General features: G+C 45.6%; 1 protein-coding gene across 5 annotated transcripts in view; it reads left to right on the forward strand.

Moving 5' to 3' along the window:
* SPTBN1 (spectrin beta, non-erythrocytic 1) overlaps positions 1-12,228 on the forward strand; it is a 116,969-nt gene that overhangs the window by 95,179 nt on the left and 9,562 nt on the right. For all 5 annotated transcript variants that reach the window (XM_085054144.1, XM_085054145.1, XM_085054143.1 and 2 more), the window contains 13 exons: positions 1,105-1,368; positions 1,666-1,890; positions 2,042-2,131; positions 2,373-2,651; positions 3,741-3,871; positions 5,175-5,379; positions 5,489-5,863; positions 7,557-7,801; positions 8,151-8,289; positions 9,175-9,259; positions 9,811-10,007; positions 11,065-11,171; positions 11,725-11,788. In XM_085054144.1, the coding sequence (XP_084910270.1) occupies positions 1,105-1,368; positions 1,666-1,890; positions 2,042-2,131; positions 2,373-2,651; positions 3,741-3,871; positions 5,175-5,379; positions 5,489-5,863; positions 7,557-7,801; positions 8,151-8,289; positions 9,175-9,259; positions 9,811-10,007; positions 11,065-11,171; positions 11,725-11,788 (2,406 nt within the window). The remainder of the gene's footprint in view (positions 1-1,104; positions 1,369-1,665; positions 1,891-2,041; positions 2,132-2,372; positions 2,652-3,740; positions 3,872-5,174; positions 5,380-5,488; positions 5,864-7,556; positions 7,802-8,150; positions 8,290-9,174; positions 9,260-9,810; positions 10,008-11,064; positions 11,172-11,724; positions 11,789-12,228) is intronic.

Below are 12,228 nucleotides of genomic sequence, written 5' to 3' on the forward strand. Positions count from 1 at the left end.
ATCTGCCAGGAGGAAGCACAGCCGAAATTTCATACGCAAAGAGTAAATGGGGCAAATATTGGGATTTGAGCCAACAAAGTAGAAACACTTCTTGGGAAATAACAGAATGTAGGGGATAGCTGTGTTTATTCTCCTGTGCTGCTAAGCTGGTTTTCATTCATTCAGGGCTATAACCAAGCTGCTTTTCCCCATGCAAAATTAGGGCATGAGGTAAAGAACATCCAGTTTTGTGATTAATTAAGATTCACAGCTCTGTATCAAGTTACTTTGAAGCCTTAATATGCTGTGATGAGCTGTACTTTCCCCCCCATTTCTCCTGTGCAGCTCTGGAGCACTGAGGAGTCTCCTCTTTAGCTCTGACAGTGGGTTTCTGTTCAGTGTAAGTTAGCTTAATTGCTCATTTCCTCTCCCACTTTGGCGCTCCATATCCCATTAGAGGCTTTTCTGTGATCTACAAATAGCAATACCCTTTAATGGTGTAATTAGAAGGCTGCTCTTAGTACTGGAAGTTCCTTTTTAGCGATGCTAATATATCCTCCTCCATTGCCTCTGAAAAATCAGATTGCAGCAAAGGACTGGGGTTGTGTACAGAGTTGTGACAGTCCCTGGGTTAACATTCATACAGAATGTGCTAGCTTGGGAGCAGCATTCCCATCTGCACCCGGGTGCAGAGATAGAGGGATAATTAGAATAAAGACAATATGTGCCAAACTCTTCCAGCATTATGCTGTGTGTTCATGGCTCTCCAGTGATGTGGCCCCCAGGAGCTGGGGCCTCAGGACACCTAGTGTGTTCAGCTCCAGCTCCCTGCACCATCCTGCCCAAGCCATGGTCCCAGGAGCTCCCTTCAGGGAACATGTGCAATGGAGAAGAGAAAGGAGGCATTGCTTGACCTTCCCATTGCTGAAAAACCCTCTTCCAGGCAGCAGAGGGACCTGGGAGCTGATGTTCTGGAAGGAGTCACTGGATAATTGGAGATAGAAAATGAGTGGTTGATGCTGCCAGCAGATGAGGAATCCTGAGTGCTTATTTATCAGGATAATTGCCCTAACGGGCTGTGAGTGCTCCAGAGGAGGTACCATTTGGTTGCTCTTTGTTTTGCAGGAGGGAATGCAGCTCATTGCAGAGAAACCAGAGACCGAGGCCGTGGTGAAGGAGAAGCTGACAGGTCTCCACCAGATGTGGGATGAGCTTGAATCCACCACCCAGACCAAAGCTCAGCGTCTCTTTGATGCAAACAAGGCAGAGCTTTTTACCCAGAGCTGTGCAGACCTGGATAAGTGGCTGAATGGTCTGGAGAGCCAAATCCAGTCAGATGACTACGGAAAAGATCTCACCAGTGTCAACATCCTGTTGAAGAAGCAGCAGGTAAACAGAGTATGGGGTGCAGTGGGAAGGCAGCAGATAGCTGAACTCAGAGGAGCAGGCAGGGCAGGCTTCCAGTTTAGAAAAGAAAACAATGCTTTTCTTTCTTTCTATTCTTTCATGTACCTTTAAGAAGAACAAGAAATACATTGACCAACAAATCAGACAATAATTATTAGCATGGCAAATCCTCACTGACCAGCATCTCTTCTCCCTTCTGAGGAAGTTACTGATGTGCCCTAATCCTATCAACTGCTTTTACCCCAGTTTTCAGGAGCTTTTTGGCATATTTCTGTTTAGATGCTGGAGAATCAAATGGATGTCCGTAAGAAGGAGATAGAGGAGCTGCAAAGCCAGGCAAGGGCTTTGAGCCAAGAGGGCAAGAGCACAGATGAAGTCGATGGCAAACGCCTTACTGTAGAAAAGAAATTCTTGGAGTTGCTGGAGCCTTTGAATGAGAGAAAGGCCAACCTGCTGGCCTCCAAAGAGATCCACCAGTTCAACCGGGATGTGGAAGATGAAATTGTGAGTATCAAAGAAATCCCGTTCCCCAGCCAGTAGCAGAATGTTGGAATACTGCTACTTTCTGCAGCTTGTGTGCCCCAGCCTCTCTCTGTTGCCACAACTGTATCTGGGGTTGCTTGAAATCATGAGAAATCTCTTCTTTCTCTTTCAGTTGTGGGTTGGAGAGAGGATGCCCATTGCTACATCCACTGATCATGGACACAACCTCCAGACCGTGCAGCTACTAATAAAGAAAAATCAGGTAAATAGGTGCTGTTAGAGCTCCAAACCTGCTATTTCTCCTTAGTGCTGACTCATTTGGAAAAGAAAGGTTTGGAGTAAAACAGTGGGTGCTGTGATGTGACCACAGGTGGTGACACAGCCCCAGGTTGTCCACTTGAACTCATGGCATGTGTTTTGCTGCCCCTCTGGAGTTAAGATCCCTGACTTGCATTTCCTTTTCATTTGTGCGTTGTCTCATCAGTCAATTTTCTCCTATGTAGACCCTTCAGAAAGAAATCCAGGGCCACCAGCCTCGTATTGATGACATTTTCGAGAGGAGTCAGAACATTATCACCGAGAGCAGCCCCAATGCTGAAGTCATTCAGCAGAGACTTGCAGACCTGAAGCAGCTGTGGAACCTCCTCATCGAGGAGACAGAGAAGCGCCACAAGCGCCTGGAGGAGTCTCACAGGGCTCAGCAGTATTACTTCGATGCAGCCGAGGCTGAGGCCTGGATGAGTGAGCAGGAGCTCTACATGATGTCAGAAGAGAAAGCCAAGGTGAGCAGCTCCACAGTGACACTACTTTGGGCTTAATTGCTTTGCTGGAGGGAGGCAGGTGACATAATTTAATGTGGCTCTATGGAATGGTAACATAAACAAGTTCAACTCCCTGGTGAAGCCTTAAGTGATCCTGGCTTCTATTTGTTCTGACATCTCTGGCAGTGTGGAGGATAGGCTGTGCTGCATGGGGCCAGGGAAGCATCCTCACACTGCAGAGGGCAACTCTGTGCCTGTCTTCACTGCAAGGCCAAGATTGCCAGTGTGGTCATAAGGTCATTTTCTGTCAGTTTTGTATGACAGCACAATGCACCTGGCTGTGAAAGTTGGCCTGTGGTCAGTCAGCTGCTACCACTGTCACCAGCTTTGACTGCCAATGATCCTCAGCTTTGACTCCCAGCTTCAGACCATACCAAAGAGAATGTGAACTCCTGTTTTCCAAGGAGGTGATAGAGCTGGAGCTTATTTGTAAATGCACCGTGTTCACTGCCCTGGTAAAATAAAGCTCAGCTTTGTATCGGGAGAACACATTCCACAGGTGGTCAGTCTCCAGTTAAAAATGGCTTGTTTTCTTTTTCATCTATTGCAAATAGCTCACTATGAAAAATATTGTATTGGAAAGATTTATTGACAATATCAGTTAACACTGAGAGCTGAGGGCTGTTTTTCTTAGCTATAACAGTGCATAAAAAGTTTTGATTGGAACTTCTCCAGGCACTTTTGTGGAGAATCCATTGGCATGGGCTGTGTAGGATTTCTTTTCTTTGCCCCATGCTGTCATTGAGATGCCTGGCAAGTGGCATGTCTAAAACTATTCCATATTTCTCAGCCCTGCACCAGTGTTGGGGAAACACACAAAAAACTTCATAGAAGAGGAAACTTGACATGCTCAATGCACAGCTGATGTAATTTTGTTCTGATTCCAGAGAGGTTGTTGCATTCTCTCTTTCACTCATTATTTTGCTTGCTAGGGGTACCATTTGCTGTGACATCAGCAGTTCTATACCATTGGCAGAATGACTTGTCTTCAAGGTTTACTTGGGTGCAGCTCCTTGTAATTCTTCCTGCCATTTTCTGTCACCCTTACAGGATGAACAGAGTGCAGTGTCCATGCTGAAGAAACACCAGATTTTGGAACAAGCTGTTGAAGATTATGCTGAAACTGTGCACCAGCTTTCAAAGACCAGCAGAACTTTGGTGGCAGATAATCACCCAGAAAGGTATTAACTGCCATTTTTAATTGGATCATGATTTTTTTGTAATTCAGTCCCTTCATTGGGTGGTTCTGACTCACAAAGACCACAACAAAGAGTAAGTAGCTCAGAAGCTCATACAGAGGAAGAGGAATTCAGCCTCACTCAATTCAAGGTGCGTGTTGGACCACCCTGATTTGGCCACAGACAGAGTCAGTATATGCAGCTGCTGATTTCTGGTGGCTCTGGACACCTGCAGTACCCATCCGTTGTGTCCCCTGTGAAGGCTGCAGTGTCAGATCTGCCAGCATTGCTGAACCTCACAGAGGTGGAGCAGTCCTCATGGACAAGGTCCAGATCCACTCTTCCAACCAACTTTTATTTCCAGCACAGAAGGTCACTGTCATTAATCCTTCTGCAGAAAGATCTGCCTCTTTTCTTTGGGATTCCAGCAGAATCAGAGCCTGGAATCAGATGCTTTAAACGTGGGCACATTAACATCTTACTTTTGGTAAATTTAGCTCATCTTTCATAAATGGCTTTCCCTGGGGGAGTACTCAGGAAGCTTAAGAACCGTTTTGCAGTAAGAGCTGCAGCTCAGCAGACAGAATTCTCCGCTGGCTTCAGCTGCAAGGCTGATTCCACTCTGAGGCTGATGTATTTAACTGCTCAGCCTGCACAGGCAGGAAGGTGGCACTGACCTCGGAAAGACACACTCTGCCTCCGGTGGAAGGTTGTTATTTAACTCTAAAGCACTCTCTTGTGGTCATGATGATTTCTGATGAGAACAGATTTCCTGGCTGAGCTGTCTGAGTACTGCAATAACATCATTAACTTTCCAAGGCAGAGGAAAGGCACTTTGATAGGGCTGTATTGTTCAGACAAAGTACAGGCAAAAGATACAGCAAGTAGAAATATTCATCCCTTCTGCAGATGCAAGCTTCAGGGGGTAAGAAACCCATGAGTGCTGCTGAACTCTGAATCAGAGTATAACTGATTGAAAAGGAACTGCTCGCTGCCTCAGCAGCTCAAATCCTTCTGTAGCTTTGGGAGAGGACTCTGGAGTGATCAATGGCCAAATTGAGAGCTTGATTCCAGTTGCCCTTTCTAAAGCCAGGGGATTACAATACAGAACAGACAAGTTTTCCAGTTCTTGCAGTCACCTCTTCCAGCAGAGGATCAGTCCGTTATGTCCGGGTTGAATTCGTGCCTGTAGCAGACATGCATTCTGTGGCTTAAATACCCCAAGTGACTTTTATTTCTTGCAGTTTTCCCTGTTTTGGTTCTGTTTGCAAAGGCAATGCAGACTCAGTGCTGTTTGGTTTTCCAGCGAGCGCATCAGCATGCGCCAGTCCAAGGTGGACAAGCTCTACGCGGGCCTGAAGGACCTCGCCGAGGAGAGAAGGGGCAAGCTGGACGAGAGGCACCGGCTGTTCCAGCTCAACCGCGAGGTGGACGACCTGGAGCAGTGGATTGCCGAGAGGGAGGTGGTGGCAGGCTCCCACGAGCTGGGCCAGGATTACGAACATGTCACGGTGAGTGCTCGGAGGGATCCTCTCTGAGAGCTGCTCACAGGGGGTGGCTTGGCTCGCTGAGGTCTCTCTATAGCCATGGCGCTGCATGAGGCTTTTCTCTGCCTTCCAGATGCTGCAGGAGCGGTTCCGGGAGTTTGCCCGAGACACCGGGAACATCGGGCAGGAGCGGGTGGATACTGTCAACCACATGGCGGATGAACTCATCAACTCTGGCCACTCGGACGCTGCCACAATCGCCGAGTGGAAGGACGGACTCAATGAGGCCTGGGCGGATCTCCTGGAGCTCATTGACACAAGAACACAAATCCTTGCAGCCTCTTATGAACTGCACAAATTTTACCACGATGCCAAGGAGATCTTAGGACGTATCCAAGACAAGCATAAGAAACTGCCTGAGGAGCTTGGTAGAGACCAAAACACAGTGGAAACACTACAGAGAATGCACACGACGTTTGAGCACGATATCCAGGCCCTGGGCACCCAGGTGTGTGGCAGGTGAACGGTGGGTGTGGGAACCTGAGCTGCAGAGTTTGCTGCTGCCCTTGGCCCTTCCATGGCTGGGAGACAGAATGCTGCCAGCTGCTTCCCAAGTGTATTGCAGTGGGAATAACCTCACCTGCATCCTTTTCTTATCTGTCTCTCTGCTGCTCTGTCATTGCATTCAGTTGATTATCTAAAGTAGCAATCTGTAAGTACACAAGCTTCTGAACATGTTGGCAATTGTTGGATGTTATTCCACTTCCTGTCCTTGGTTGAAGAAAAGATGAGAAAGGCAGAGAGCTTCTGGATTGATTTAAAGTGCAAAATATGAAGGAATGTATCAGCCCGGTTGGCTTTTTAAGGTTTGGTTTTATTTTGGTTGGTCAGTTTGGTTTTTTTTGTTTTTTAAAACACCAAAAAGCCCCAGACAAACCCTTTGTGCCAGGCACTGTTTATGTATCCTTTCAGAGGCAAAGACCTACACAGAGGCTTTCTGACTTGGTTATGCACCTGGGCATTTTGAAGTAAATATTGCTTTTCTTGGTGCTTCCTAAGAGCATAAGAGATTTCAAGTCCACAGTCCAGGCCACGATTTTTAGAAGCACTCAGACTTGATCTAATTGTGAATCTTTTGAAGCCGAAGTGTGCCAAGTAGAAAGTGGCAGCTACTCATACAGCACAGGGGGGATTCAAAATCAAAGTACAACATGCAGCTGCCAGAAGGAGAATTTGGGAAGGGAACAAGCTGCTTAAGGAAAGGAGGAATTACAACTGACTGTATTTATCCCAGTAGGTCAGGAAAGAGCTTTTATGGCCCAGATGCCAGCCAATTCTTGGTTATGTTGCAATTTATATTAAAACAAAGGAGACAGAGCAAGCATTTGATTTTCCAGGTGTTTTACTTTCAGAAGCTGTAGATTTTTTAGAGAAAATGGGAGATATTCACAAAACATCAATCCCAGTTTCTCTAAAAGGTAATTGCAATCAAGACCTAAATGAAAGAATATGTAATCACAGCACAGAGCTGTGGGGAAAGCACTTAGGATAATTTCTGGGTGAAACAGCCAGAGCACTGAGGTGGATCATTAGGAGAGAGGTATGGTCTCTGTGCCTGTAGCTAGAAGGCTGTTTGATATGATGTTAAAAACATAACTATTAGACAAGAGCTAATAAAATGTTTCCTGGCTTGAAAAAGATATGAAACAGTCAAGAATTAGCATTTGACATCTCAAGACGGTGTCTGAAAGGAAAACATTTCTAATAGTAGAAGGTTCTTAACATTTCCAAATTTTCTTCTCTTTGAAGTCATTATCTCCATTTTTGAAAAATTAACTCTGTCAACTGGAGTAGTAGTTTGGATACAGAGCTCTCAAGTGCCTTTGTTGCTTGTGTGAGAGGAAGGGAATTTGATGATGAAAATGGTCCCCATTTGCCCTGAAATGTAACTTTGTTTTGCACCGTGTTTTGCAGTGGATTCAGGCAGTGGCAAATCTTTGTTATTTTGGGGGTCCTTTGACCCAACAGTCTTCTCTGAGGGATAATACTGCACAGACCTTTCTAGTGTGGACAGATGAAATGCATTTGCAGTGCCTTTAGAAACCCACTCAAGTGATGAATTAGCAGATGAGTGTCCCTGTATTTGTGACTCAGAAGTCACAAACCCACTGATGGCTTTGTCTCTCCTGAACTCGCCGCAGGTGCGACAGCTGCAGGAGGATGCAGCTCGCCTCCAGGCTGCCTACGCTGGGGACAAGGCTGATGACATCCAGAAGAGGGAAAATGAGGTTCTAGAGGCATGGAAGGCACTTCTGGATGCCTGTGAGGGCCGCAGGGTGAGGCTGGTGGACACAGGAGACAAATTCCGCTTCTTCAGCATGGTTCGGGATCTCATGCTCTGGATGGAAGACGTTATCCGGCAGATAGAAGCCCAGGAAAAGCCAAGGTAATGTGAGGCATCTCTTCTCCATCAGAAGACAAGGTTGCAGGTCAGCTGAGGAACATCTCTGAGGCTCAGTGTCACTGAGAATGGCTTTCAGAGCCTGCTGCTGCAGCAACTTGCTTGTGTGGGTGGGTGCTGGAATAATTGCCATGGAAAATTGTACTCAAAGAGATCTGGTCTCACACTGCGGTTATTTGATCTCTGATTCAGACCAGAATGGTGCTGTTCCTAAGGAAAAGCTTCCTGAACTACAAAGACAATCCAGCAATCAATTTTTTTTTCCATGAGTTGAGGGTGAGTTTGAAAATGTAACAGCTGTTAAATCTGAAATCCATGTTTCTGGTAATTTTAGGGATGTTTCATCGGTGGAGCTCCTCATGAACAATCACCAGGGGATCAAAGCAGAAATTGATGCCCGAAATGACAGCTTCACTACGTGCATTGAGCTTGGCAAGTCTCTGCTGGCCAGGAAACACTACGCATCTGAGGAGGTACTGTGCTCCCTGTGTACAGCCTTGGGCCTCAGGGGGTTCTTTCCATGGGAGAAACGTGCCCCAGGTCACCCACAGAGCAATAATGTCACCTCAGAGACCAGTGCATTTCTGTGCAGCTGGAAAATCAGGGTATAACTTCACTCTGGGAATTCATAGGGGGGTAGCAGAGGTGGCATCGAGATTTGGACTGTCATTTTCAGCCCAGAAAATGCAAAGAAGTTGTTGCATTCTATTCTGCAGAGAGTGTCTCTGGGATGGAAAGGTGAGAGCAAGGGCAGAGGCAGCTGGGAGACAGCCTGAACTTCCTGCAGGGGAAATGGAATGCTGTGGAGAGGCCTGTCAGGGGAATGGGCAGGAAAATTGTTGTGTAGGGAGTAAATTCAAGCAATATTAAGAGAATCACATCCAACTGCTTAAAGCCTTGATTTATTTTCTGATGTGTCTAGGCCAGAGCATAGAGGCTTAGCCCTTGGTTCTCTTGCCTCCCTTTGGGGAAGCAAGGATAGCCAAACATTGTGAGGCACTTCCCTCTCAGGGAGGGGAGAGCTTCTGCAACAATCCTGAGCAGCACATTTTGCATTATTCCGCTGTAAAAGGGCAGAAGATTCAGTGCCTGATTGCACTATTTACATTTGTTTGCCCATTACACCCTTTTGTCAAATACTCTGGGTGCTGTAGTTTTTAACAGACACTGAATGGTTATGCAAATGTGATATTTTAATGGAAATGTCACATTTATTTATACTTGGAAGAGAAAACCAGCTGTTGTTTGCACGGTGAAGTCACTTCCTGAGGAACTCGTGCAGTGTCTGTCAGTGGAGGGTGGAGGGGAGTTGCTGCCGGCTGCTTGTGTAACAGGCCTGCTCTCTCCTCTCCATGCAGATCAAGGAAAAGCTCCTGCAGCTGACGGAAAAGAGAAAAGAAATGATTGACAAATGGGAAGACAGATGGGAGTGGCTGAGATTGAGTAAGAACACTGTTGGATTTCTTTTGGGTTGGGCCATGTCTAACTCTCTTCACTGTGCCTTTCTGAGCACTGAAAAAGCCCTGCAGCTCCTCACTTTTCTATGAAAGTGTGTTTGTGCTGGAATAGCTGCAAGGTTCACACCTGTTGGTTGTTAAATAATGGAGAATTTGAAACCAAGAAACCTGCACCAAAGGTCTTGCTCTATGTGATCAAATTTGGAGCCTGGTGCAGTAGCTCTACTGTATTTTGCAGGTGTCACATTCCAAATTCTATGCTGAAGTTAGTAGGTTACAGCAGATTAGAAAAAAAGCCACACTAAACTTGCAAAATGAAACTTGCATTTTTTCCTTAAAACAAAGCCAACAGGAGACATTCCTGTCTTTTCAATGATCAGTTTCACTGAACTTAGATAAGGGAAACACTTAGCCAAGTACATGTGCTTTGTTCCCTGAGCTGTATTTAAGTAAATCCCAAAACTGCCTGATGAGTGACTCCATGATGTTCTTCTCTGTGACATTAATGGCACTGACACCTGTGCCCTCTTTGCTCAGTTTTGGAGGTGCACCAGTTCTCCAGAGATGCAAGTGTGGCTGAGGCCTGGCTGCTGGGACAGGAGCCCTACCTGTCCAGTCGTGAAATAGGGCAGAGCGTTGATGAAGTGGAAAAATTAATCAAGCGGCACGAAGCGTTTGAGAAATCCGCAGCTACTTGGGACGAGAGGTTTGCAGCGCTGGAGAGACTGACCACGGTGAGTGCTCTGAACCTCCTGACCATTCCTCTTGGCTGATGGTTTGGAATAACTCCCAGCATCACCAACCTGAGCTCCAGTTATTGGGTGGTTGTTGATCAACCTCAGCCAGCCACCTAGAGCCTGAAGTTTCATGTTTCCAGCCATGCTAAAACCCTCTGTGGTTAATTTGAACTCAACAACCTGCAAGGAAAAAGCTTAAATGATAAATTACCTCAGGAGTCTGCAGGAGCTGTCGTAGGCCTGGGAGTGATGACCCAGAAGGAAATTTGAGAGCTGAGCAGTTTGGAGCAGTTTTCGTCAGCCCTCTGCTGTACTAGTTGGACTCTAAAAGGGAAGAGGGATTCTGAGTGAAGAGACCCAGATCTAAACACTTCAAATTAATTTTGGTTAAAGATGACAGTGGTGGGTAGTGGGGCAGTGATGATGATGTTTTTTGTGTTGTGACGGCTTCAATGCAAGGCTGTATGGTCCCCTAGGAAGACATAATAAGCCAAAGGAACCCCAAATCCCATTTTGAATACAGCTGCAATGTCAGTCATTAATGCTTGGAGAGCATTTTACCATCTTTGGAGAACAATTTGGCTTTAGACACTACAATTGAAGTGGCCTGGGTTTTCACACACACTGAGCGTCACAGCTGCAGACAAAAGGAACTGGAGTTTCTCAGCATCTTCACAAATCAGGCTGGTTTTATGGAGATGGATAGTTTCAGGGATTCATACATGGAACATGTTATTTCTGTGTTTGGCAAGCAGAAAAGAGAATGTTGCTTTTGGATATTTTAATAACTTGAGCTGTTTTCTTGTTTGTCTGGGTTTTGTTCTAATAGAATGAGTTGGAAAATAGACATGGCCTGTTGTGGGCTGCTGTCCTCCCTGACAAATTCGGTGCTACAAACTTGGCATAACTGATGCTTTTAAAACCTTCCAATTCTATTCCAGTTCACTTTAATTTCAGTAATGTTTCAGAAAATCATACAGACTTATTGTTAGTTTCTAGAAATCCCCCTGAAAAATGGGCAGTGCTTTTAAATCAAAACTGTTTCCTCTCCCAGTTGGAACTGCTGGAAGTCCGTCGGCAGCAAGAGGAGGAGGAGCGGAAGAGGCAGCCGCCCACTCCAGAGCCCAAGGTTGCAGAGGATGGAGACTCCCAGAAGCAATGGTGAGCTGGGCTCGGCAACTCCCTTGGGGAACCATTGGGCTGGAAATGTGCTGTAAAAGGAGAGGAGGTTGTATGGGTTTGGAACATGACCCTTGTTCGACGTCTTGGTGGTTTATGGGGACAGGACCTCTCCCAAACCCCTGAATTCCCTGCTAAGTTTACATTTTCCAATTGTCACTGCTGAGGGATCTCTGGCTCAAAAGTAGGAATGCTGGTTTTGCACCCCCTGGGTCATGGATTGCAGTTTCTGAACAACTTTGGCTTTTTTCTTTGATGAGCATCAGTTACAGATTTTAAGCTGCATCCATGGAATGTTGACATTTATGAAATTGTTTATGTATGTGATAGGAGGAGGTTTATTTCTAAGGTGGCTCAGTGAAGTCTGGTTAAATCTCACCTCACAGTGGATTTATTCAGTTGGGCCTGAGGATTGTAGGAACTTGCTTAAATTTCTTCAATTAATATTCAGTAAGAAAACCTCATTTTGCTGAACAAGATGGGTGACTTCCAAGAATCTTATACAATTTCTTTTCTTTTTTCTCTCTCCCAACAGGGATGGAACAAAAGGAGAACAGGTTTCCCAAAACGGTTTGCCCTCAGACCAGGAATCTCCACGGGTTAGTTACCGCTCCCAAACCTACCAAAACTACAAAAACTTTATTAGCAGACGGACAGCCAATGACCGCTCGTGGTCTGGACTGTGACCCACAGAATCACTTGCAGCAAAAGAAACCTTTTTTTCAGTATGGTTTACTGGTACTGGTTTAATCTTTTGGCTTCAGATTTCCCTGCTGCTTTTCTCTTCCTTCCCATCAGTTGACTTTTATTTAATTAGCAGCCCCTTGGACATATATTTGCTTCACTTTAATCTTTGTTTATTTGAATCTCCCCACTGACACTTAGTTGCTTTAAGGTGACACATTTATTTCATGTTATTTACTGTGAGTTTTTCATGTTGCTAATAGTATTAAGATTTTCCAGCGAAAGCGTCCTTTTTATGAGTAATTGAGATGTAATGAGATTACATCCTAATGAAGAAGAGCACTAGGACCTGACA

This window comes from Lichenostomus cassidix, chromosome 3 (genome assembly GCF_008360975.1).
Source record: "Lichenostomus cassidix isolate B80296 chromosome 3, HeHo_3.0, whole genome shotgun sequence".
In the NCBI taxonomy this organism is placed as follows: Eukaryota; Metazoa; Chordata; class Aves; order Passeriformes; family Meliphagidae; genus Lichenostomus; species Lichenostomus cassidix.